This window comes from Tachysurus vachellii, chromosome 8 (genome assembly GCF_030014155.1).
Source record: "Tachysurus vachellii isolate PV-2020 chromosome 8, HZAU_Pvac_v1, whole genome shotgun sequence".
Taxonomy (NCBI): Eukaryota; Metazoa; Chordata; class Actinopteri; order Siluriformes; family Bagridae; genus Tachysurus; species Tachysurus vachellii.
In genome coordinates this window covers 20,913,070-20,939,933 of record NC_083467.1, presented here as the reverse complement: position 1 = coordinate 20,939,933, position 26,864 = coordinate 20,913,070, and the positions used below count along the sequence as shown (strand labels likewise).

Here is a 26,864-nt window from a genome sequence, read left to right as displayed (position 1 = left end):
CATTGGTTGACATTCAAGAATAATAAACAGATAATAAATAATAATATGAACAAACGACTGATATCAGACTGTCTACATTCTGTAGCTCAGAATTAGTTAAAACACATCAGCACAAAAAAACACATTATCTACATTGGAAATGAACTGAATTCAGCTATAAATTTTGGCACCCACCATTCAGCACCTTTTAAGAATTTTGCAGCATGTCAAATAACACAATAAGCCAGTGGTTATGGAACAAATATTTCTAAATGAAAATTCATGTTTTAGGCTTATTTTATTTATTAATTAAGTAGTTTATAGCTTTATAAAGTTAATCACCTTCATACTTTATACATGAAGTATTAACACTTAGTTAATGTTGGCAGACTTAAGTAATAACGTTTAAGGAAATTGTGATGTAAAGCATTATTTATTAATATCACCTTTCTAATCCCAAATCAAAGTAATACAAGATAAATACGTTTTTTCTGAGCATGGTTCTTGGAAATGTTCTTCATTGAAAGTTGTGTTACTTTGTTAATCCTGATCATTTTTCTTCAAAAAACCAAACAAATCTTATCACTGAGGAAATGTCTGCCTTGATAATAACTACAAACTCTCTGGCAGGAACAGAGGCCTTGTCATTCCCTAGCCATCTTATAAATCACTAAACAAATGCCCCCTGTCTCAGGACATGTTTAGATATAGAATGTTATATTTAACTTGGCTGAACCTTTTCTAACTCAGGATTAGAGTCTGTGATATGTCTCCAATGGGCAAATCTATGATTGAATTGTTCTCAAGCCAATCAAAGGGGATGTTGTGGGCAGTTGCTTAATGAGAGAGTGAGATTTGTAAGTGTGTGTGTGTGTATGTGTGTGTGTGTGTGTGTGTGTGTGTGTGTGAGGGGATTGACTTGGTTTATTGGGGAGAGCAGGGTGAAGTGAAAAGAAGGAGGTAATATTTGAGCATTTGAGGAATGAATGAAGCTAGAGATCAAGTTAGCCCAGCCCTCCACCCTTCCATCACTTCCACCCCATCTGGCACACATTACTGCATATGGTGTGTGTGTGTGTGTGTGTGTGTGTGTGTGTGTGTGTGTGTGTGTCTATGTGTGTAAACCGTGCGTTGGGCATTTAGCCCTACCTATGGCGCTGCCACTCTCTGCACCCACAGGAAATTCCAGAGCTGTGAACGGGTGCGTCCATCAACTGCCTGCTAAATTATGTGCCTGCCACACACACACACACACACACACACACACACGCACACGCACACACACACACACACACAGATCTCCAGAAACCCGCAACACTTTCCCAAGAGTGTACAACTCTCTGCACAAACACGTGTTGTCAGGATGTTATCCTTAAATGATGAGTGCTTCAGTTATTACTCCCAAAATCCTTATCATTGCAACACACTCTGAACACAACAAAAACAAAGGAGGAATTACATCCTATCAGGTGATGTAGAGTGAATTGAAGGAAGCTACGCAGTGCTGAGGAATAATGCAAAGCAGGGAAGTTCCCTTCCCTTTCTGTGCAAGCTGGGAACAGTGTCTTGTTTCCGTCATGGAATATGAACAGAGAGGACAGACCCATCATGCTGCAGCTCTCCTTGATTAAACTGTAAACGAGGCTTGAATTCAGTCGGGTTCTGTTGTGAGACGTGTAATAACTTCCCACATGTAAGAATTTCTGGTGTAAGATTCAAGACTATTTCATATCTTAGTATCTTTGGCTCATTTAATGCTAAATGTTTAAGGACTTATAAAGCCAATGCTGTGAATTATCATTGTTCAATTATGACTATGCTGTGAAGGTTTGTTTTTATGTTAATAGATATAGATAAGTAACTATAAAATCTAGTTTATAATTACACATACACTGCTCAAAAAAATAAAGGGAACACTTAAGCAACACATCCTAGATCTGAATGAACGAAATAGTCTTATTAAATACTTTGTTATTTACATAGTTGAATGTGCTGACAACAAAATCACGCAAAAATTATCAATGAAAATCAAATTTATTAACCCATGGAGGTCTGGATTTGGAGTCACACTCAAAATTGAAGTGGAAAAACACACTACAGGCTGATCCAACTTTGATGTAATGTCCTTAAAACAAGTCAAAATGAGGCTAAGTAGTGTGTGTGTGGCCTCCACGTGCCTGTATGACTTCCCTACAACGCCAGGGCATGCTCCTGATGAGGTGGCGGATGGTCTCCTGAGGGATCTCCTCCCAGACCTGGACTAAAGCATCCGCCAACTCCTGGACAGTCTGTGGTGCGACGTGACGTTGGTGGATGGAGCGAGACATGATGTCCCAGATGTGCTCTACTGGATTCAGGTCTGGGGAACGGGTGGGCCAGTCCATAGCATCAATGCCTTCGTCTTGCAGGAACTGCTGACACACTCCAGCCACATGAGGTCTAGCATTGTCTTGCATTAGGAGGAACCCAGGGCCAACCGCACCGGCATATGGTCTCACAAGGGGTCTGAGGATCTCATCTTGGTACCTAATGGCAGTCAGCCTACCTCTGGCGAACACATGGAGGGCTGAATTTGCCAATCTTGGTGTTCTCTGGCAAATGCCAAACGTCCTGCCTGCTGTTGGGCTGTAAGGACAACCCCCACCTGTGGATGTCGGGCTGCTGGGTTGTTGCCCTCCTACGGCCTCCTCCACGTCTCCTGATGTACTGGTCTGTCTCATGGTAGCGCCTCCATGCCCTGGATATTACGCTGACAGACACAGCAAACCTTCTTGCCACAGCTCGCATTGATGTGCCATCCTGGATGAGCTGCACTACCTGAGCCACTTGTGTGGGTTGTAGACTCCGTCTCATGCTAACACTAGAGTGAAAGCACCGCCAGCATTCAAAAGTGACCGAAACTTCAGCCAGAACACATAGGAACTGAGAAGTATTCAACCACTCCTTTATTGGGGTGTCTTGCTAATTACCTATAATTTCCACCTGTTTTCTATACCATTTGTACAACAGCATGTGAAATTGATTGTCAATCAGTGTTGCTTCCTAAGTGGGCAGTTTGATTTCACAGAAGTGTGATTGACTTGGAGTTACATTGTGTTGTTTGTTTAAGTGTTCCCTTTATGTTTTTGAGCAGTGTATTATACGCACAACTATAATGTTATAAATACAAATATCAGTTTTGTTTCATGTGACCCATATGAACCGTAAGATCGGGTCAGTTTCAGTTGTAACACTGTGGGAGGGAAATTACATTTGTATGAACTTTAGGATTTTAAATAACATTTTATTTCTGTCCATTTATATTAAAGTATAATTGTATGTATTAAATTTATTCAGTTGATTTCATTTAACAGGCTTGATTTTTACAACACAAATAGGGTATATTACAGTAGTTCAAAGGATTTGAAACGTCAAGCTCTACCTGTGTACTGAAGTTGATATACATTTATTTACATCTACTGTATATCATCTGTAGCACTGCAAGACATCCACTGTAAAGAATATAATATAACGTGTCATTTATTTCGAACTACACATGCATTTGAGATTCTGCTAACAATTTACAATAACAGTACAATATAATTTTGCACTAATACATGAATTAACCCATCAGCTGATGAGTTAAGGTATGTACAGTACTAATCACTAACTAATGAAGTGCTAACCTTTACACCAACGTGAGACTAATAAATTAATGTGTGAATAACCATGTTTGTAAGTTAATGAATGAAGAGAAGAAATTCAAAAATAAATAAAAAAAAAATCATAATTTCTAATTATTTACCATTGTGGCTATAAGATCAGAGCTCTGGGTCCGAGCCACCCAGAGCAAGCACCAGTTAACCAGTTAAGCACCAGTTAACCAAATCTTGGTTAATTCTTAATTAGTTCATGATTAGTACATGCTAAATAGTTCATATACTGTATAAGTGAGTGTTAATTCGCATATTAGTTCATGATTATTCATGAACTGTTACTGTAAAGTGATAACAACATTCTTAATATAATATAAAAAGTAGGGGCTTTTTTTTAAAGTATGTTGTAAAGAAATTTATTTACAGCTCTTCGGTTATTTACTTCAGAGTCCGAGTCAGAAGATAACGTTTTACATTTTTTACATTCTTATATTTTGCAGTCAGAGGACGTTTTCACTGATAGAAATTCACGCTTCCGTTTTTAGAAAAAAAAACAAATGCTCAGACCATTTGTGTGAGACAGACAAAGGTGATAATAATCTGATTGCGTTTATGACCTCATTAGATACAAGTATCGTAGAAGTATATTAGTATTTGTTTAGCACTAAAAGCCGACAGATGAAAGTTGACCAATCAATGACTTTACTGCTTCCAGTATTTGTGCTTCTGACTGGACAAATATCTTTGGTCATATTCTTTCCTGTACCTATATTTCAGAGTGTGCAAACATTGTCAGCATTATCATGCTCCTTTATAGATACACACTTTCCCATTGTGGAGTTGTTTGCACAGTCTTCTACAAAGGTAAAAGGTGCATAATGTGGCTCTTTTGAGGTCATTCTACAGGAGAAGGATTGGAAGATAAGTCCTGGCTCAGACAAGGTCCTGCAGTGCAGCTTACACATCTTTAGGCAGACAGACAGGCTTTTCCCAGCACCTCAAACACACCTCTGTGAGTCTGCACTCCATCTAAGTGGCCCCCTTTCAAACTCTTGCACATTTCCCCACTTTTGATGATAGCTTAACTGACTTTCACAGGTGGGGATGGATGTGTTACAGAACAGTTCATGCCAAGTTCATTAATTATTGGCTTGATTTGCATTGCAGTAATCTGACATAATTCAAATTCCGAAAGCTTCACTGGTCTCAGTGCGATCATTAAATGAAGGTAAGTGTGAGACTAAATTATTCATAGGACTCACTTCAGCAAGCCAAGAGCCAAAGGATACATGATAGATTTGCATGAATTAAATTGAGGATAACATCCGCTCAGAGGCAAACTACAGTATAGGCGACGTACTGTAGATCATTTCTGTGCCTCTGAAACCTTCTGTGCCTTTTGGAATCGGCCAATAGTTTGGTCGGTCTTCATGAGAAATCTGTCGTGAACCTCCAGTTTTCCATACGTCCTTGTTGCTTTAGATTTTTGACATGCACAATTTAAACCATATTTGGTAGCATGCACGGGCTCCAGAATGCCTGTGCCATGACTGCTTTGTTTGTTTTCAACTATAATGTGCGTTAACATCTGTGAATTCTATTTATAGCATCTGCTCTGCTCTGTGCTCTCTTCTACTCCAAACACTTTCACATAGTTTACACACAGCTAATACATGACTTCACAAAAAATAGTTTGCTGTAAATGCCTATAAATGTTTAAAGTCGCAAGGAACATAATTCTGTGATCGATGTTGTGTTTATGGGCACATGATATGCAGTTATACTGTAGTAATTGCGTCTTGGCAAGCTCTACATGCGAATTGCTAAATTGTTGCTCCTTATTTTGTCTTGTGGGGGGAAAAATAGCTGTAGCTGTACTTTCACCAGTCACAATGTTGTTCTATGTCCTTTACTTCAAAAATTCCACTTGACTATATACGCTTGCCATCTAAAATCACACTCTTTGGTGTCACCTACATAAGAATGGGTTCTCTTCTGAGTCTGGTTCCACTCATATTGTTTTAGGGAGCCTTTGGTTGCCACTGTTGCCTTAGGCTTGCGCATTAGGGATAAAATTAAGTTAAATATTGATCTTTGTGATTTTTTTCTGGATTTTATATTTCTGTAAAGCTGCTTTGAGACATTGTCCATTGTTAAAAGCGATATACGAGTAAAATGTATTTGAAGTTTATCAAAATGGCTATACAATATGTTATGACAACACAGTGAGTCTTTTATAATACACTGGTCACTGTTAAACATTTCAAGATGGTTAAAATTACAACTAAAAGTCCACCTGCTGCCTTCAACTCAGAAGTATCCAGAACTGTGGATTACTTTACGTTTCTAAAACTTGTCAATGACATTTGGAGTTAAAAAAAAACTGAGGAAAAGTTCCCATGACTTAACCCTTGTACAGTATGTTGTTTGGGTCTGTGGGACCCGCATTCATAAACATCAATAGTTTTGAAAAACTTTGCTTCCTTGTAAATTTGTTGATTTTTTCCCACTCATAACTTGATTAAACTTGATTTTCTTTTTTTTATTACATTTTATTAAAAAACGAGTAGCATTTTAATTAAAAAAATGTGATGTAATAAAGGTAAAGGGCAAATATTAACCATATATGCCGTTTATATTGCTTGTAATTGGGATGAAGTAAACATCTGTACAGTATTTTAACATAAAATTTTTGATTGTGTTGAATTAAAAACCCAAAAATGCAGCGGGTCCACCAGACCCACCAACACTGGCTGAGTAACAAAAATACGAACAACATACAAGGGTTAAGCAAGCTTTCATGTTTTACAGTATAGGTTTATTAAAGGTGGGTGCTATGAGGACATGGGAGCACCATAACTACGAAAAGTTCATTTGTATCTCAAACTCCAATATCTGTTTCGCTTTCCATCCATATAAATGTTTGCCACTGTTTGGCCTGGCACTGGAATTGTGCACATAGTGTCTAACTGTGGTTCAGTCCTTTCCCTAAACCCCATGTTGCCGGCATAGTGACGGCATTTTTTTAGGCACAGTCACAGCTATTGAGAGACTTACGACCTCACTGTTTATTACTTTTCCCTCTTGGTGGATCTGGATGCAGCTCCCTGTTCTGCCTGATGTGATGAACGCTGCAAGGAGCCATACTATATGCCAGCAGCCTCCTGAATTTGGCTGTCCCTAGCTTGTTTTCCTTCTGACTCTTTCGTGGTGTTTTTCTGACCCCTGCATGGCCACGCAGGAGCCATACCCAGGCATGATAACACCGGATCTATATCCAAAGATGCAGCTTTTCAAGCCAAGAAGAACACGGGTCATGACAGTGAGTCTGAACTGTTTTGGATTCTGGAGACATGACGGTGACTCAGAACTGGGTTTGGTTGGAGAGCGGCTGTATTGGAATGCCTGTTTCTCATTCGGTTTGTCCTTGCTGTGAAGCACATGTGAGTTTTGGGTGGGTGGAGGACATGCATGTGTGCGTTTACGTGCGTGATGAACACAGCTGGCCTTCTGTAATACTGATGCACTTTTAGGTGCCTAACAAAGAAAACAGACACTGAAAAATAGTTTATATATATTTCTTTGATTTGGATACATTTTAATACTTACGAAATAATACTTCTTAAGTCTTACACAAGTAATGACAAACCCACATATAGGATATATTGCAAGGTTCATTCCCAAACCAAAAGGTGAGTCCGGAAACCGGAACCAATGAATGATTATGGCTGTTGTTCCACATATTTTGCCCTTCTTCAGCACAAATCAAAGCCCAGACTCCTCCTTTCTTCTGCTGGCATGAGAACAGTGCACAGGCATTATTTCACTTAATTTACAGCCCACGTGTTTTTGAAGCCCCCGCAGCTCTTTATGCAGCCGTCAGGCATTCACTTTCAGCATGTGTCCTCGTTTATGACGGCTGGTCTCGTCCTCACCTGGGGAGCAAACAGACTTGATTTATTTACATGGCTTATTATTTTGGTGTTGCATAGAAGCCTGTAGCAGATGTGAAAGCAATTAGAATAAACTAACAAATTTAAGTAGACATATTTTAAGAAGGGTGGCTTTCTCCAAAATGACTGATTCATTTGGGGTTAGTTGTGTCTAGCTGTTGTAGTCAAAAAGCTCTCTTTTATTTGGGCCCCTCCTTACAGATCTAGTACATATAGTCAGGGGTGGTCTATTTCACTCCAAGTCGACTGTAAGAGCACAGTTTTCCATGCAAGAACACGTAAACATTATCATTAATTTATGCGCGTTTGCTTATTTAGTGCAAATTGTCCAATTTGTCTGTGGCGTGCAACAGATAGAGGTTTTATTTTGCTTCTTTTTGATGCATTTAGTGTTCACTAATTAGCATCTTTGTTTCATGCCTCACTCATTTTGCAAGGCTGCTGTTAATTCCTAACACATGCATGTGTCATTTGTAGCAACACTGTAATCTGGCTTCCTTCAGAGTCTACATGATGTGGGTGCAAGTGTACACATTTCAGTTGGAAACATGGTCCTTTGTTGAGAGGCTCTTTTGACAGTTTGTTGTTTCTAACCCTCTGTTCTGCACAGTGACAGATAATTACAATGGCCTCAGTAGAAAGTTTTCTGTCTTATGCCATTCTTCCATTGATGTGTTCATGCTTATTTGGGGCTTGTTTCCTTGTCACTTATTCCACGGTTTCCAGGGAGAAGGACCATTTGTAACCGAGGATGATTTATTGCCATGCTGTAATTGAGAAACATTGGTTGTGGGATAGTCTACTTGTGCAACTCCAGTGTACGCTCGTGGTGGGTGGCACAGAGATGTTTCCATCAAGATTCAAAGACTTCCCTGTTGCCCATCTTCACCCAAAGCTGGTTGTATGTAGTCCATCCTTTTCAGTACACACTCCAGACTTTGATTTGGTCTCATGCTGCTTCTGAGGTTTTTTACATTCATATTCTCAGAAGATTTGGCATGACTCCAGTCACCTCTTGGTGCAAACAATGGCTTCACACAGTCTCCCTCCTTTTAGGGCGTACCCAAGAACTCTAATGGTGCTTCTCTGAAAGCCATATCCTGAAGCATTTGTAAGGAACTCACTCCTTATTCATAGAACATAAACAATATCCGACCCCACCAAGATAGTTCTAACACTTTAAGCAAGTGATGATGATGATGGCAAGCCTTTGTTTCTAAAATTGAATTGTTTAAAATCAGTGTTTAAGAGCTTTATCGGTTTAAATCAGTAAACCTCCCTTGCTTGCACTAGTAGTCTCACGCATCAAGAAAGTTGTATTTCCTGTCATTTAGGGGAAAATAGTTGCTCAATAGCTGATGGCATAGATTTGAGAATTGGAAAGAAAATGGTTCATGGTCTGTCTGGGATCATTCCAATCTAGTGGTGTAAACGGTTACAAATCTTATTGAATTACGAGTCACAGGATGCGTTCTGTCAGTCAGACATTCTCTGGCCACATAATTCAGGAAAAAAAACAAACTCAGTCATAAGACTGATCACATTGATTTTTCAGGCTTAAAATCACCACCAAAAAAGTAGTTTCTATCCCTTTCCTCATTTCTTGCTTTAAAAAAAATGTAATTTAAACATCATCCTATGACTAGTTATAGTGAGCCTCATGCTACAGATTGCTTAGAGACCTTACTTAATAATTTTCGCCCTCCTCATTTTCAGCAAGACAAATTATTACGTTTCATGTTTCAACATTTATGCCTCAATTTTATAAAACGTAAGTACCTGAGCTTGCTTTTCAGCTCATGGGTGCTTTAACACTGTAGGAATGACCCAAAGGGGGCTATATAATGCATCATTATGCATGATTTTTGTATAGGAGTCATGCCGTGAATATGGCAGTATGCAGGCCGTGACCCTGGCACACTCCGCTCACTGAAAGATGGAAGAACAGCTGCAAGGGCTAATGTCAATCTTCATAGATTACCTGAGCCCTGGGGTCTTTGTTTTTCAAGTAATACAAGAAGACTTATTCCTCATGTGCAAATGGATGGATGACGTGTGAGGGAGGGAGGGAGGGAGACAGAACTGAGCGTAGTCTAGCATATATGCTGCATATGTATATACACACACATGTATTGAGTTTCAATATATTGGTTATCACACAAGTTAACCAGTTAACACCCATCAAGTCGACAAAGAGACTTTGTGGATCTAAAACCATAGCCAGCCAAATCCAAGCTGAAATTAGGGCTGCTAAGGTTACTAAGATAACATTTTATTTAGCTTTTTATTTATCTTTATTTTACATATATATCTATTTATTTATTACCAAATACTTAATATTAATTCCAGCATATTATTATGTAGGGCATAATATACTCTAATATTCAATTATTTATCACTGGATGAAATCATATTGTTTTTGATGTTTTATAATTTAATTGTTTTATAAATTAACACTAACACTAATATTTAAAGGTGGGGTCTCCGTTGTTTGAAAGCCAATGTTGACATTTGAAATCACTAAAACAAACATGCCCCTAACCCAAATGGGTCCCACCCCTGTTTTGATAGCTCCGCCCCACACATACACCAGACAAGTATAACCCAAGTATAACCCAGACAAGTATTATGGCGGAACCTGTTGGGGCAGATGACCAAGGATATATCAATTTTCAATATATCAATTGAATATATTGAATTTCATTCGATCAATTTCAATATATATCAATATATATCAATGTTTCAATCGCTTTCTGCTAATGTCACACATGTGCACTGAATACTCTCTCCACCCAAGACATGCCCCTTTCTGCTCATTGGTTACACGTTAGTTTTGTTTTTGTTTTGTTTGGTGGCCCAACGCAGTTTTCTGAAGCATTTCTCAACCAACGGAGTCCCCAGCTTTAAGCTATTGTTCTGTCTATAGAATACTCTTAATTCTTGCCTGCTATATTGCTTCGCAACAAAATTTTACTTTTGTTAATCGAATACACTGTGTGCTGTGAGAATGTAGTAATAATTAATATTAATAATTGTAGTATTTTAGCATATTATTTTTTTGAAGTTTGAAAAACAAAACAAAACAAAAAAAATCGAAGCCATGCGCTACAGTGCATGCAGTAGTACAGTGTAGTACAGTACAGTGCAGTAGTACAGCTACTTTATTAAGGGGGAGATGGTTTTAGGTTCTCTACATTATGTTGTGCCTAAGAACACCCTTATCTTTGATGGAATCACTGTAATTCACTGCCCCAAGTGGCTTATAACTATCTAAACCTTGGCATCTGTTTGCAGGTCTTGAGTTCATGTTGTATGAGACATGTTTGGAAGATCATTTCCAAATGTAACATTTGTGTGTAGAATGACATTTCATAGCTTTCTCAAAGAACTGCTACAAACAAACAAAGATATTTTGGAGTGCTGATGCTGAGCAAAAAAGGGTGTGTTCTACTATTGCAGTGAGCCTTTAAATCCAGATAGATGGAATGGATGCTGGGTTGGACTTATCCGAATTCTTTTTGCGTTAGACCAATGGCAGGAACAGAATCTGGCACAAACAACATGAGTCTGTCTTGTTTGGTGACCAGGATACCACTAGTTTACATTAACTGAACAACATAGCAGAGCATTTTGGAGAATTTATCTCCACTGGTACATACTTATGCAAGCAGGATTGCATAATCCATGTAACATGGATTAGACACTGACATTTGAATCAATGTCAAGTGCTAGTCAATAATATTGGATGACTGTTAATAATTTTCTCTCATCATTTGAATGGTTTATAGGTTTCTATTAAGTATTATGTAATGATGTGATGATACACAAAGTTTTTGTTTAGTTACTTAAGACAGACAGAAGCGAGAAAGAGATATACAGTAAGGGACTTTGTAGGAGCAGGTCTTTAAACCTTGTGCATGATGATAAGGGGTGTTAGTTGCTGATCAACAACACTTGTAGCACAGCGGCCCATTTGTCCGTGAAAAGCGATTGCAGATGGCTTCTGTCCTTGATCTCTCCTCAGCCGGGAAGTGAAAGAGCACAGCTTTATCCACACAGCTGACGCATCGAGTCCCTTCCAGTCCCTCAGGTGCACTGGGGTGTATTAGTTTAATGTTCTGTTGTCTTCATGTTTTGCTTATTGTGAAACAATTTTTTCAATCTTTTGACTCAGTGGTGCAGTCTTAGATACAGAAGATAAACAGAAACGCCCAAACCTTTGGCAAGGAGGTATAATCAAGACGTGGAAAGAATGTACACAGCAGGCCAATGGAGCACAAGCAGGGGCTGTTACTCCCACAAGAGTGAGGAGCGGAATAAAGAGAAAGGGAAAAAGTTAGACAGAGAAAAGAGAGGCAATCACCGCCAATTATACGGAGTCTTATTGGAAGCAGACTTTAGGAAAAGCAGTGGCATGGCCTGCAAATTGATTTAATGTGGACTGGAAGGACTCAGCTAGGTGGAGTTTATTTTGTTGGTCAGAACATTCTTAGATGACCACAATGATCAGGAGCCTTTTTAATTCACGGGAAAGAGTCTTGGTCAGTATATAGACCTTCACACGATTGTTTACCGTTTTTCCTGTAATCTGGGGTTTTCAAAATGCCACATTTGATTCCAACCTCTGTCGTATTCTGATATACGTGCTATTTTCTTTATTTGATGATCTCCGCTTCTCTTGTTAGGTAAAATGGACATGAGTGAAGCAGAAGAGAAGAAATAGATGAATTAACTAATCCTAAACTCCCTACCTTTATCTTTTAGTGTGATAAGTAAACGAAAGAACGGTACAAACTGTCCACTGGACAAATATCATGTTCTCTTCCATTAGCCAGCAGTGAAATCAGTGTCTGTGGCGCAATAAGACCACACTTTGTCATACTGCTCTTAGATCTCATCAGTTTAATCCCCAGAGCACTGTTTTACTGCTGGTCTTACATTCAAACATGCTGGTGTTGATCAAGAAAGGATCTCTGACTCTGCTTTTCTCTATGAATAACCTTTAGAGACTCAGCATCTGAGACAGCTGTGTCAGAGTCTGGCCCATCTCACACTCGCCTGATTAACAGCTTTCTAATCAGCACTGTTCCTGCAGTCTTGCAGAGCTCATCAGCTAATCCAATAATCGCCAACTCGTCCCTCATTCTATAATCGCTCGAGTAGGTAGCTTTAGCTAGAAAAATAATTAAAAGCAAATAATTAAGGGCAAATATTCCCTTCAACTTTCTGTCACACAAATCCAGAAATTTCTCTCTTACTGAGGAGAGCAGGCTGATAGTGGGAATTAACCGGAGCCATATTTAGGGAGCTAAATAGAGACAAAAGCACATCTTATTATATACATAGAATTAATTACATATTCTATATATAAATGTTCACTGTGATACTAAAGCATAGGATTCGCTATAGTATGTTACAATATCTGAATGTTTTCCCAAAGCATGTAAACAGTAACTTTGTAGATTGTCAGCGATCGTCAGTACCTCTAAATCATTGACCAACTCATGATCACTCAGAAGAGTTTTCCAGATTCGTAATAGTTAACAAATCCTATAAATGCTGGCTAAACAAAATTCTGGGTTCTCTTCTTTCACGTTTCATACTGCTCATACTTTACCTGATATTAACAATTAATCCTGGGTTTTCCTAACCTGACGATTCACACTGTTTATACCTAAATCCTGGAGTAATGCTTTTATTGCATATTTTCAGAATCAACAGCCATGATTGGAAAAATATAAAAGCATGACCACCTTAAATAATGGCTTGTCTTGTGCTTTTGCATTAGTGAGAGAAAAAGGGACGTCTTCTTTTCTGCGATCGAATGTTAAAAAAATAGTATAAACAAATAAAAAATAGAATATTAAAAAATAAATACTATTAATAAAAATCCTCCAGCTGTTTTCCTGACACTTTCTGCTTTGATGTTCATGGCAACAAGTTCCGAAATCTAATATCGAACGGGACATTAATGTAAAACACGCTGATTCTTCTTTGAGCATTATACAGTATGAAGTGAAATCAGGTGGATTTGTATTCTTCTGTTTGTGTACTATAAAACAAAATTTCATCAAGACCACAGTGTGACACCTAAAACATTAGTACAGTACACAAAGGCTAGATAAAGTACAAATGTGTGACAGTATGCGACGAGAACAATAACAAATATTATGGATGAAGAAGTGCTGAAGAAGTGCTGGTATACAGTATATAGAAACATCATATCATCAGGAGTATTAAAATAGCTGTCTAATTTACCACAATAAACTATTATTGTGTTATCACCGAAGCCCTCTGCTGCGGATAACCTTTAATTTACTGTATAATATACTGCAGCTCAAAAATGGCTCACAGCCCATATAGTGTTTTATTTTTGCTCTCATATAATCTGCAGGCACATACAAGTTCGGTTCAGTGACAGCATATTCAGCCCATATTTTAAGACAACTAATCAATATTAATTAACACCAGTGCGGTAATAAATTAGATGTTTATTGTGAAATTCTACTCTGCAAATGCGATGCGATCGGACGGTAGATGATTGAGAGTACTGTCAAAAGCTGTTTGCTGGTGCATTTTGCCTCTCTGTTGGGGTTTTGATCTTACTCTGCATGTCCCAGCAAGATAAGTCTCTCGAACTGATGTTCCTGCAGTGTGTCCCTGATGATTTTCTTGGAACACGGACAACAGATGACACATTTCTCTTTCGCTTGACCGTGTCTCTCTTTGTGATGTACCATAGTAAAGCACAGGATTTGTTTTTCCTTACATGTAGTTGCACACTTTAACCACCATCCTGAGGCCTAGTAATAGTCGTAGCCGTCTTATTACAGGCATCACCACGGGGATCATAAAAGATAATAAAAGCCAGGACACAGGAACTATGTCAGACTCATAACATGCCAGCACCTTACAGGAGAGCACTTCCTCATGCAGTGCTGCATGCACTCCTCTCATGACCAAATAGGGATAAAACATTTATTTCTTTTTTCACTTTTTAAGCTCAAGCACATCAAGAAACACACCGTTGTTTCTTTTTCATTCCAGAGATATAACTTTCACACTTTGTTCCGTCTCTCTACTCGTCCTTTTCTTTTTCTTTCATTGAGCTTGTTGTTAATAATGGACAAAATCTTTCCGCAGCACACCACAAACATCTGGTGAGCACAATTGTAAGAACACTTACGGCAAACATCTCACTTTGAAGTTCACATCCTGTGTATAATTATTTTGTTATCACCAAACAATAATTGCACATGATTTTTCATTTGTAAAGAAAAAAAAAAGGTGTTTTCCCTTTAGTTCAGGTTTAAGTAGTGCTTTCACATCCCCGCTATTACAATTGATGATTAGACGGTGCACGATGGTGCATGGCAGAATGTTAAACAGTGAACCAGTTGCAGTTTGATAGAACAGAATGTTCTTTTCATGTTGCTACCTTATTAAAGATACCTGGAACCATGCTGCTTTATTCATTCTTCTTGTTTCATTGTCCTCAGGTTTCATGTATAGCTTTTATATTATTGCGCTAGTCGTTTGTATCGTCTCACCAAGAGCCTTATTTCTCACCTGCTCATAACTTCTTCTTCTTTTTTTTCTACTAAGCTACATGCATATTATTACAAGTTACTTCATTTTTCCTTTCAGGGGGAGGCAGTGAGTTTGTTTTTGAAAGCCAAGGATATACATAGGAGGGAGAAGTGGGTGTAATCTGAACAGACCCCATCCAAAAGAACTTAACAGAAAGCCCATTGTGTTTTGTTACAGACCGAAGCTCTTCAAAGAGGCTTTGCAACTCATTGAGAACTCAAAAAGACTTTTAACCCCCTCTACAGGGAACAGATAGCTTACTGTGGGATCTTACATATTAATAGCTTTGGTACACTGTTACAAAATGCACTGCTCTTATGTAATTTGCTTATCCAAGCATTATGTGCTGTATGTGCCTTTTGTTGGATGTTATTTTCTTTACACAAGCAACTGCCGCATGAATCATAATTTGTTAATTAAAGATACATAACCTTCAGTTGTGGTTGTGTTATAAGTGACGACGAGATTTCAGATTAAAAAGTACGTTTTTTTATTGGTTTTTGAGGGTGGGGGGACTCGTTTATTACAACCCGCGGATAAAAATGTAAATTGCTGAGCCGTACATTTGCGGATAATTGCTTTTCATACTTGTTACATACATAGATTGCCTATAAAACATTATCATTCTCAAACACAGCTTATTTTTGTGGGAAGTCGTGGCCTAATGGTTAGAGAGTCTGACTCGTAACCCGAAAGTTGTGAGTTCGAGTCTCGGGCCAGCCACGACTGAGGTGCCCTTGAGCAAGGCACCGACCCCCCCCAACAGATCCCTGGGCGCCGCAGCATAAATGGCTGCCCACTGCTCCGGGTGTGTGTTCACCGTGTGTGTGTGCACTTTGGATGGGTTAAATGCGGAGAATAAATTCTGAGTATGGGTCACCATACTTAGCCGTATGTCATGTCACTTTATTTATTATTATTTTATTATTATTATTTTTTATTTTTTTAATATTTATTACTTTAATATAAATAGTTAAAAAATTAGTGAACATTAAGATATCACCAATCAACCTGGTGTCCGATAATCCAACCCCGTTCCTATCTTGGAATTAAATGTGAAAAAGAATTATAATCATCCAGAAACCTTTGGGGAGTGCAAACCTTTTTCACACATCTGTACAAATATTTGCCTACCTGTCTATCTTGTTGGCAGTGGTGTTTAAATCTTTCTACAAAAACTCTTAGGCTGTGATTGATATTTGCTTAATTATTTATGACCACTATTAAAGTTCATGGCTTGTTTTTTTTCTTTCTTACAAAATAGTGGCAATTAGGGAATTGAGAACGAATGCCTGTTATATAAGAAATAAACACTTGAGGGCGTGCTGTAGTAGGAAAATAATCAATGATTGGGTGGCATGATGCAGCCAGATGTGAAGAGTGAAGAGTTATTGTTTCCACCCCTAAGTTACCTTTGTATTTTTAGTCATAACTCTACGTGCCAACGTGTTTTATTTCTCTCATATCACAATTTTGAAATTGTCTATTAAAAAAAAAATAATAATAATAATGATGACACATGATATGTTTTAAAACTCTGAGGTTACATGAATGTTCAAGCCTTTCTATGATTTTAGTGAAAGCTTTACCCGAATTTATTTGAGCTTTACAGTGTTACAAAAGGGTGACGGTGTAGTCTCTTTCAAGCCTCCTTCAAAAATGCTTAATAAGAGCTTTAATATAATCCATGTTCAGTAAAATGAAACATCTGCCTAAGAATTGAGAATTCATCAGCGCTTTAATGTAACCAGATGTAATTGCCATATTAAAGGGATTAATGATGATATCCCAGCATGATGCATAATTAAGCGATTCACAGATTGTATGGTCTGGACTGAGTGACTCATTTGACCTGTGAGCTTGTCAACTCATGTTTAACCTGTAAGCTGAGAACTCGATAACAGCACAGGGAGGGGGTTCATGCTGCTGGAGGTTTGTCTGTCAAACGTAGACCAGCCCACACACTGCTCGGGAATTTTTGGGCTGTATACTTTTGGCCCGTGTTTTTTCCACTCCTTTGCGCTCACGTACATGAGAAAAAGAGAGAAAGGGAGGGAGGGCGAGAGAGAGAGAGAGAGAGAGAGAGAGAGAGAGAGAGAGAGAGCAAAAGGAGCATTGTGTTCAACATTGGGACAGAACGTGAAGGAGCACAAGAGGGAGAAAGTGTGTGAGTGTAAGAGAGGGAGGGCGGATAGGAGAGAGAGAGAGAAGGGGGATTGGCAATAGCCTGCAGCTAGACTTTCCTGATATCCTTGTAGTGTGCTTATTGAGCTCTTGGGTGCTGTTGTCCTGTCTTTACTCTCTCCTATATAACATAACCTTAAGGATTGTTTTTCCTTGTTGAAATAGGGAGAATAGGTGAAATCAGCTATACACATACACATACACACACGCACACACACGCACGCACGCACACACATCTTTCTTCTCCGGCTGGATTACCTTCCTCTGTCAGTCTCGTGCCAGAGAGAACAAGCAAATGACGCTGCCGTCCTCACTGCTCTGAGGAGAATGCGGCAATAGAGTGGATCTACTTGCACACAAACAGTACACGCGCACTCAGAGACACACTTGGAAGATGGCCACAGCTGTGTTTCAGGTAAGGATGGGGGGGGGGCATTTCAATGCGTAGCCTGCGGTCAGGTCTGTGTCCTCAGATATGCAAGGAATCTCGATGCTTTTCTCCCAGCGGTGAGAGAACAGCAGCTGCTGTCCGGACTTGGCTTGTTCTTTGTAAAGAAACAGAGAGCTGATGTGTAAGTATTCTCAGATGGTGTGTGTGTAACGAACGGGAGAGCAGACGGCAGTGTGAGGCTCTGAGTGTGCACGCTTAAGACAAACATCGGCGTGTAGAGATCTTGTTGATATGAGTTATGGTCGCAAAGCGTGGGATCGTAGCCGGTAAACTGGAGGATGGAGGTACAGTAATTGCGGTTGCTTTTTTTTTCTTTCTTAGTATTTGTGAAGGCTGAAAGAGAAATGAGTAAGCACAATTTAAGGGAAATCATTTACGTCTCACTTCACCGTGTTTACCAGATTTTTACAAAAGCTTATCACCCTTTGAAGAGTTCGGATCATCTGGTAGTAATACTGTGAGTCAAGGTGACTGGACTTTATTGTACTGTAATGGTGCAGATGCAAATGAACAATCTTATGACAAGAGATTTATTGGCTTTACATAGCAGTACATTGCAAGTCACGTTTCAAGATTAAAACCTTTTCAACCAGCATAATGACATTGACTTATTAGTTCGATGACAAGCAAATAATCTGGATGTTCTACAAATGTGGAACTCATTTCTATCTTAAATTCCAATATCAGAGTTATGGGTATCAGCCTGTACTTGATACGGAACCAAACCGTATGGAAATGTTATGGATAATGTTTTGGTAACACGCATTTAAAAAAAAAAAAAGTCATCCTGTTATTCTGGGACTTAGACATTTGGTGTGAACATGAACATCATGAACAATGACGTGTGTATGCGCGTGTGTGTGTATGTGTGTGTGTGGTGGAGGATTCAGCCCCAGGGCAGGCATTCTCCAGTGTGGCTTAGACGCTGTGTCTGATATAAGCTTCAGTATTGTTTGGGGTGAAAGTGAGAGTGTTATCCCACAGTAAGGGCACTCAGGGCTAATTTGCGATAACAGAGAGTGGGTTGACCTTCCTTTCTACTGTAACAACTGCACCTGACAGCATGACAAAGCTGCTGTTAAAGGGAAGACAATTGATGTCCCCCTGCGGCATGCTGTCTGCTGCTGGCTGTGTTTGGGTGTGTGCTCGTTGCTCACTGTTAGACAGATAGCTTGGTCAGTATCGACAGCATTATCCACACCATTCTGGTACATTTGCACTTAAACTCACCAGTATTCACCTCATGACCCGCAGGTCAGACAATACATTGAAAGCACAAAGTGTCAAACAGCAGCAGAGTTTGTGCTCATTTATATAAGGAGGGAAACATAACAGGCATGTTTTTTTTTTAGGTATATCACGGACAAAAGGGTGGAGTGATGCGGCTCAACACAAAGATATACAGCTGCCAACTTAAAGTTTATAATTTTTCAATAAAAGCACATCACAAAGTGTTTAATTTCTCCCATACAACAGTAATGAACTACACATTGCATGTACACACACACACACACACACACACACACACACCCAAGCAAATTAGTTCCTTTTATCACTTACAATATAGCAGCTATAAACAGTTGTTCCCTCACCAGCTTCTCTTATTTTTTCCACTCTTGTGAAGTTAATTAAAACAAAAAAACTCAGCTTGTTATGTTAACGAGAAACATTAACATGAACATTCCTGTGAAAGAAGTTGCTGCTTTATTTCTGACTGTTACAGTACTGACACAGGGGGCTCCTTTCCGCTTTTATTTATTTATGTATTTATTTAATTATTTATTTATTTATTTTTAATGCATACTATATTAATATTGATATTAATATAGAATATATAGAGTGTTCTGTTTATGTGGAACATCCACACACCAGCCCCTGTGTAAGCACTTTCTATAGAAATTATACTGTAGTAACACCAAAATAGTATATTAACGTAAACCTTAAAATAAATACATAGATTAGTATTATCCTTGTCTGAAACCCCTGTAACAATTGCTGTTAAATACACTTAATCAATGCTTTCTGACCAATTAGTATTGATCATCAATACAGTAAAAGTAATCTTAAAGTCACCATGAAATGCCATAATTTAAACATTTCATTGTCTAATTCTGATTTAATCACTTTTAAGCACTTTTGAGTAAAGTCTTATCCACCGTTCTGCTGCAGTCTACACCCGTGCCCCACCTTGACCCTAAATACCCCTATATATCAGCATCTTGCTGACATACACCAACTTACCACGCTAAAATCAGTCCCTCATCTCCATCGCTCCATTGCACCATCGCAACTCATCCATAGAAAACTTCCCACGGTTCATGTTTTTGGCATGGCTTGTGATGCAAAGTCTTGAAAAGTGAGGCAATTATGACTAATTTAGCTGAAATTAAGGGAGGAAAGAGCCGTTGAATCTGTGCTGGAACGCATTTATCAAAAATCTTAATCTGGACTGGGGAGAATGTGCCGCATCATTTTCTTATAAGGGTAGCTTTCTGGCTCACTTCATTTCATTGCTGTGCTACTTGGAGTATGTTTGCTCTGTATGTTTTCTCTATTGTTGTTCACTGGTTTTCCAGTAGAGCTGTCATTATTCCACTTTCAGTGTCTAGACGGTTTCAAAGGGAAAAAATCGGCAACGAGTTTGTACTCACACTCTAGCTCACTGTGAGCATGGGAAAGATGAACATCCGCTGGCCAGGGTCCAAAGATAGTCTTTAATGTTGGCTTAGTGTTAAGCATTTCTCTTCAGCAGCTGTAACCATGCCTTGCACAGAAACAGTGCATGTCATAACACATACCCTCGTGCAATAAAACGTCCCCAATCTGCTGGCTAAGGGAGTAGATAACACAATGTGTGAGGTATGAAGATGAAGAGGTATTCGAATAGACATCACCAACAGCTTTTAGTTTCATCGGATCTGATTTTATGTTACTAACCTGATTTAAGCCGGTGCGATAATGTAAATAACGGGCACTTGAGATATGATCCTAACATGTTCTATAGTCAGTATGTAATCAGTGATGACTGATTTGTGGTGTTGCCTCTATTTTTGGTTCCGTTTTGAAACTTTTATTCACTGGTGTTCTTCTGTGAGAAAGGAAATAGGAAACAGGATCTAGAAATCATGAGACATTAGTGAAGTGCAGAAATCAGAGTTGTGATGTCATCATGTCTATCACCACCACTTAACACAGAGGGATGCAGTACAGCTGAAATAAAGTGCATATCTATTGTACCATGGGGAATTTTGTTTGATAAATGCATGTATAGAAATGGCTTATTATGAAAGTTCAAGGATCATTTCATCCCATTCTGGAAAGGTCTGTTTAGTGATGCCATATAAGTTGCCAGTAAAATACAGCTTTGGCATTACCTATGCACATTGGAATGCTGTCTGTTTTCTAAACAGGTAGAACTGAAAGAAACCTGATGTAAAACTAATTTTAGGTCATTGTGCAAGTATGTAGTTCATGCAACTTTGTTTACATTCCTATGCCATGTTTCAGCAATAGTAACTAGATGTACTATTTTTACACATATTTAGAGGTGAAAGACTCTAGAAATGATGACAGAAAATATATGATTCTTATTTGTAAAATAAGAGCATTGTTACGAGGCTGCAGAAAAAGAGTTCAGTTTTATGATGCTTTGTTTGAGGTTTTTGTAGACTGTCTAACTCCATTTGACTCCACTGAGCAGTTATGTGGAGTCCTCGGTACCCGATCTGATCGGCTCGATCCATCTGCTCTGTCCTAAGACCTTTGGTGGCCATTGTTAAGCCATGCTGCAAAAATACCTTAAAGATGTTAACATTCCCCACTCACTCACTCATTCATTCATTTTCTACCGCTTATCCGAACTACCTCGGGTCACGGGGAGCCTGTGCCTATCTCAGGTGTCATCGGGCATCAAGGCAGGATACACCCTGGACGGAGTGCCAACCCATCGCAGGGCACACACACACACTCTCATTCACTCACGCAATCACACACTACGGACAATTTTCCAGAGATGCCAATCAACCTACCATGCATGTCTTTGGACCGGGGGAGGAAACCGGAGTACCCGGAGGAAACCCCCGAGGCAAGGAGAGGACATGCAAACTCCACACACACAAGGCGGAGGCGGGAATCGAACCCCCAACCCTGGAGGTGTGAGGCGGAAGTGCTAACCACTAAGCCACCGTGCCCCCCACAACATTCCCCAGTTGTGTAAAATTTGAAAGCTGTGTGCCAGCTGATAGAGTTCAGAAAAGGCAGCTGAAAGGCTTCAGAATCCAGCAGAGTGGGAGGGTGAGGAGTGTTTCATGGGCAAAGCTTACACTTTTACAAGGTCACAGTAAATTAGCAGGAAATCTTCAGAGGTGATAAGGCATCATTCAGTTTTTCTCCTCTCAAAGAAGGGAGGCAAGGAAGGAAGGCCTTCTCGTAAACGTATTAAGGGCCAGAATGAGTTGCTGGTTGAGGCAGGAATAAGTGCCAAAGACATTCCTGTGCAGGAGAAGGTGTTAGGAGGAAAAGAGTGTGATTTAAGAGCGTCTTCACGGCTCTGTTCCTACTCATCCACATGAGGTTCTCAGCAGTTTGAAAGCAAACCACAGCCATCTGGGCCAATGGTTTATGGGTGCAGTTTGGTAGAAAGACACGGCACAAAATCTGTCATTGATGAAGTGCTATACGGATGGAGAGGCACGAAAGTAGAGCGATACAAATGGCAAACATGAGCAGAAACAAAATTGGAAACGTTCTTGGAATATAAATGAAGTGTTTTATGCACAATATGGGGAAGGGAAGGAAAGATAGTGGCTTGGTTGCTTCCTTAAAGAGGATTATGGTACTGTATGAATTCAGTTGAAAAATGGCTCTGTCACATAATGTCAGTATAGTTGCGGTTAAGATTTGTGCAAAGTAAGTTAAAACTTTGATAAGATGACCTCATACCCATTTCATCAGAGAATATGGCATTTCTTTTATGACCAAGTGTAAAATAATGGGGCCTTAGCCTGGTAAATTGGGGCCGTAACATATAGCATTGATTGCCTTATATCCTATATATTTAGTCAGGTTCCAACGCTAATAATTTACAGATGGGTATGCAGTGCAATTCATTTCCAGAGACGGTGACAATTGCTTTGGAGAGATACGATATGTCAGGTCTATACTTTTATAGATTAGCTTCACCCTACTCATACAGTCATTTTCATTAAGGCAAATGGATTTGGATTTGCTTTTGCTTTGAACATTTTCAGAAATTGGCTCTACAGCAGCTCTAGAGGCTTGGCAACCTTGAGCATTGTTAAGGGTGCCAGAGGAAGTCATTTAGGAGCAGGATTAGTGAAAACATCCTGAATTTAATTTTGGGCCCATTTTATATTCAGACTGCCAATTGTGCTGTAAGAGATTGGGTATGGCGGTCCATGGTGTGCTTCTGCTTTATGAGCAAAAATGCTTGTGCTGATACAATCTCACTTACTTCAAGAAGCACATTAATCATTAGAAAAGTCTAATGGTCTGTGGTCACAACCTACCCACTGTGGGTTTCAATTATGGCCAGAGCCAGAAGAACCAAGCAATGCAAACCATGATTCGTAATGCTACTGTCATTATTGTTTTTCTCTTAAAAAAGGGGTGACAGAGACAACTGTTTGAACGAATCTTTCATAGAAAATAAAGCAGTAACCTACTGTACCTTAAAGGAAAGATTTTATTATGCTTCTTGACAGTGGCTAATTGGATTATAAGAAAGTGGTCAAGCTGGAAACAAATAAAATGATCTTTTCCGATCTTTCGCTTTTCTGTGGTCATCCAGCCTGAAGAGGGGGCTTACATTTGTGGCTAATTGGAGCATTGTCCTCAGTAACTAGTCTGACATTCCTGTTGATTAGTCTACCCGTACTGTCAGATCTCATAATCCAGAGCTCTTTCACTCTTCAGTGCTTTAATACCACTATGAAGCGGTCACATTAGCCTGAATTAACCTTACATCCAAAGAAACAGTAAGCACTGGCCACAGCCCTTGTGAAACTCTACAATCACTTTGATATGGTTTTGAAACTCTGTGAACTTTATTTGCACTGGTGTCAAAGTTCAGCGTATATCAAGCATCTGGATATGACTGATAGATTTGATTCTGCCAGTGAGAGCTCACTTAGTCTGTATGGATGTAAGCTGTGTAGATATTGTTATTCACTCACATAGTTCAATCTGTCATCTCACAGTGATGGCTAGGTGTCTCAATGGCTTCCATATGTTCTGTGAGAAGCTCCAATCAGAGATGGTCGATCAGAGGAGATCAGACTCTGAGAGCAGTGCTAGATTTGGCCCTTTCATTGCTCACCACATGGATATTTATTCCTGTTTTACTTCCCAGTGACTGGATGTGACTCGTTTTTTGTTTACTGCATCGTAGTTTCCCCTCTGTGTTGTTTCCCATCCTGCGTAGGCAGCTTTAAAACAGTTTAGGACCGTGTTTCAGACAACTATTGCTTGGAGACCTGCAGTAAACATCCCTTCTTCGTTGAGTTTATCATGAAGACAAAAAACAAATATTAAAGTTGGACAGACGTTTTTAGTCTAGTGTGATCTATCATTGCTTTGTGTTTTAGTCTATTGTTATTTATCTTTACGTCCCTACAGTTTTTCTACATATTGTTCAACTTTTGGCCATCTCATGTACATTTGCAAGAATTCTTTATTCGTTCCATTTTTGCCTGATCATTGCCTGATCCACTCTACCATGTCTGTTACTCATTTCTTGTTATGAGAGCCAAGTTAAGAGGGTTCTGCGAGTTAACAGCCCGGGTGTAATGTTGTCTCAGGAGGCTTGTTCTGTTCTGGATTGATCGATGATATGCGCACTAGGCTTGTTTTCACTAATTATCCAAGCGCAGATTGTGCCACAGGCCTCATATTGTTTTGAAGTATTTACCGATGGTTCATTATTTAGCATGTGCAGCACTGGGACGCTCCCTGCATTACAAAACAAAATGTAAGATATTTTACTAGGAATGATAGACAGGGAGGGAGCAGAGGGTGGGTTGGGGTGCATGGGAATGGGAGGCATGGGAAGAGTTCTTCACTGCCCCAATAACCCCAGACCCCAGACCCCACCCTACTTTAAGCTCCATGTGCATGGAGCACTTATCAGACGTCTTCTCTCTGTGGAATGTTTATATGAAGCAGGAATTTTTGGGCACATTGTGCTTGTTTGCTTTTGGATTTGATTTATGGATCTGGCAGTTAAATAAAAGCAGGAAAACCCTCTCTGCACTGATGCAATATGAGAGAGGCCTAAACTAAGAAAGCCTTATTTCTAACCCAAAGTGTGAAACTTTACTTATGTGCACCATGTATTACTAGACAAGATCTTACGGTTTGATGTAACATCTACTCTAACTATTGCAAACTATCCAAACATTCATCTTTCTAATAGAAAGTAAATACGAATCCTTATTTATTTTATTTTCTTATTATTTTTGTTTGAGACAGTATCACATCCTATATTGAGGATTGATTTGTTGGAGCAAAGCTGGTCTTGATAACTTATCTCAATGGCAATTGCCTGTATAAGTGAAGTGCAGGTCCTCGTCGGCCCATTAAAGGTTCTTCCTCCAGCTCATAAGTCTTCCACTCAAGAGAACCAAATGCCACTTTGACTGGCTAACACTCCTGTCTTGCCTCAACCTGCCACTCTCGCCTGTCAATGCGCACACAAATGTAAGGTGAACAGTGTTTTACGAGGCTTAGAAATGTTTAAACTGGAGCAGTCTGTGTTTGTAGCCAGCAAAGTGGGACTATGTTAATAACGCTGACTGACCTCATCCTTTGTTTTTGTTCACTTGTACTATGTTACGGAACTTTTGAGTTTAACTCATTGTCTTAAATTGTTTTTCAATCTCTCTTTTGACCGTACATTGACCATAGTTTTTGCATTATCGCCTTGTATTGCTAGAGAGTCTGGTCATTTTTGTTATTGAATTGTTGTCCTGATGATGCAAACCTATTTGCTCATGACTAGCTGTCACAAGCATTTCATTTACATTACATTTACAGCATTTAGCAGATGCCCTTATCCAGAGCGACTTACATTTTATCTCATTTTTATACAACTGAGCAATTGAGGGTTAAGGGCTTTGCTCAGGGGCCTAGCAGTGGCACGTCACCTTCTATTAACTTTTAAATATGAATTATTTTCAGTTCAGTCACTTTATCTTGTGCTCTATGAACATCAAAAGTAGAGATAAAAAAAATATATTGCAACATTCAGAATTCGGAAACTAGCATTTGATTCGCAATCAGATGCACCAGAAACTCGAGAATAAGGTTGCCAAATTCTACTTACGCTTGTTGCTGATGTGGTACCCATGTACCTGTTTTGGAATTGTTGGTCTTAAAGGTCCAATTCATCTTATAATAGTTTAAATATTCACTATAGTCACATTTTCAGATAAAAGATACAGACTTTACAGTATGCAGCATACACTCTTGTCAGTACCACCTCAGCAACTGTATAGTTTATAAGTATATACTGTATGTATATAGTATATACTAGTATATATAGTATGTATACTGTTTCTAAGAGTGCACAGATGGAGCACCGAATCTCATGTTTTCTTAATGTGTGAAACATTTTAATGTAATTTCTGATAAAATGTCACACCATGCATCATCATTTGCTTTGTTTACCAATCTTTAAAGCCAATCAGGCATAGACTGAATCAATTTTTGTCTAAAAACTATACGACTCCTGACCAATTTTCGGAAAGAATATAGTTCCTAGAGATGAAAATGCACTAATTTGTTACAGTTAATCTTTTTTATTTATTTATTTATTTATTTATTTATTTATTTATTTATTTATTTATTTATTTATTGGTTGATGGGATGAAACTGAGTTGAGGAAAAGATAATGAAATTTATTTCAAAGAAATCCAGCATATAATCATATGGCATTTTATTTTTTAATCAATTCATTAATTAATTAGTTTGTTTATCTGGTCATCATACTTTTCTTAACATAGTTTGATAATAAATCATTATAATTCACAGATAGTAAACAACAAATTAGTGCAA

General features: G+C 38.9%; 1 protein-coding gene across 12 annotated transcripts in view; it reads left to right on the top strand.

Moving 5' to 3' along the window:
• Positions 1-26,864, top strand: part of tns1b (tensin 1b) — a 226,003-nt gene that overhangs the window by 117,056 nt on the left and 82,083 nt on the right. The window contains exon 1 of one of the 12 annotated variants that reach the window (XM_060876864.1): positions 17,295-17,756. The exons of 9 other annotated variants lie outside the window; for them this stretch is intronic. In XM_060876864.1, coding sequence (XP_060732847.1) covers positions 17,736-17,756 — 21 coding nt within the window. In that variant the 5' untranslated portion in view covers positions 17,295-17,735. Of the gene's footprint in view, positions 1-17,294; positions 17,757-17,869; positions 17,914-18,000; positions 18,077-26,864 lie in introns of those variants that run through there. 2 more of the 12 variants (XM_060876866.1, XM_060876865.1) reach the window with 2 other exon arrangements.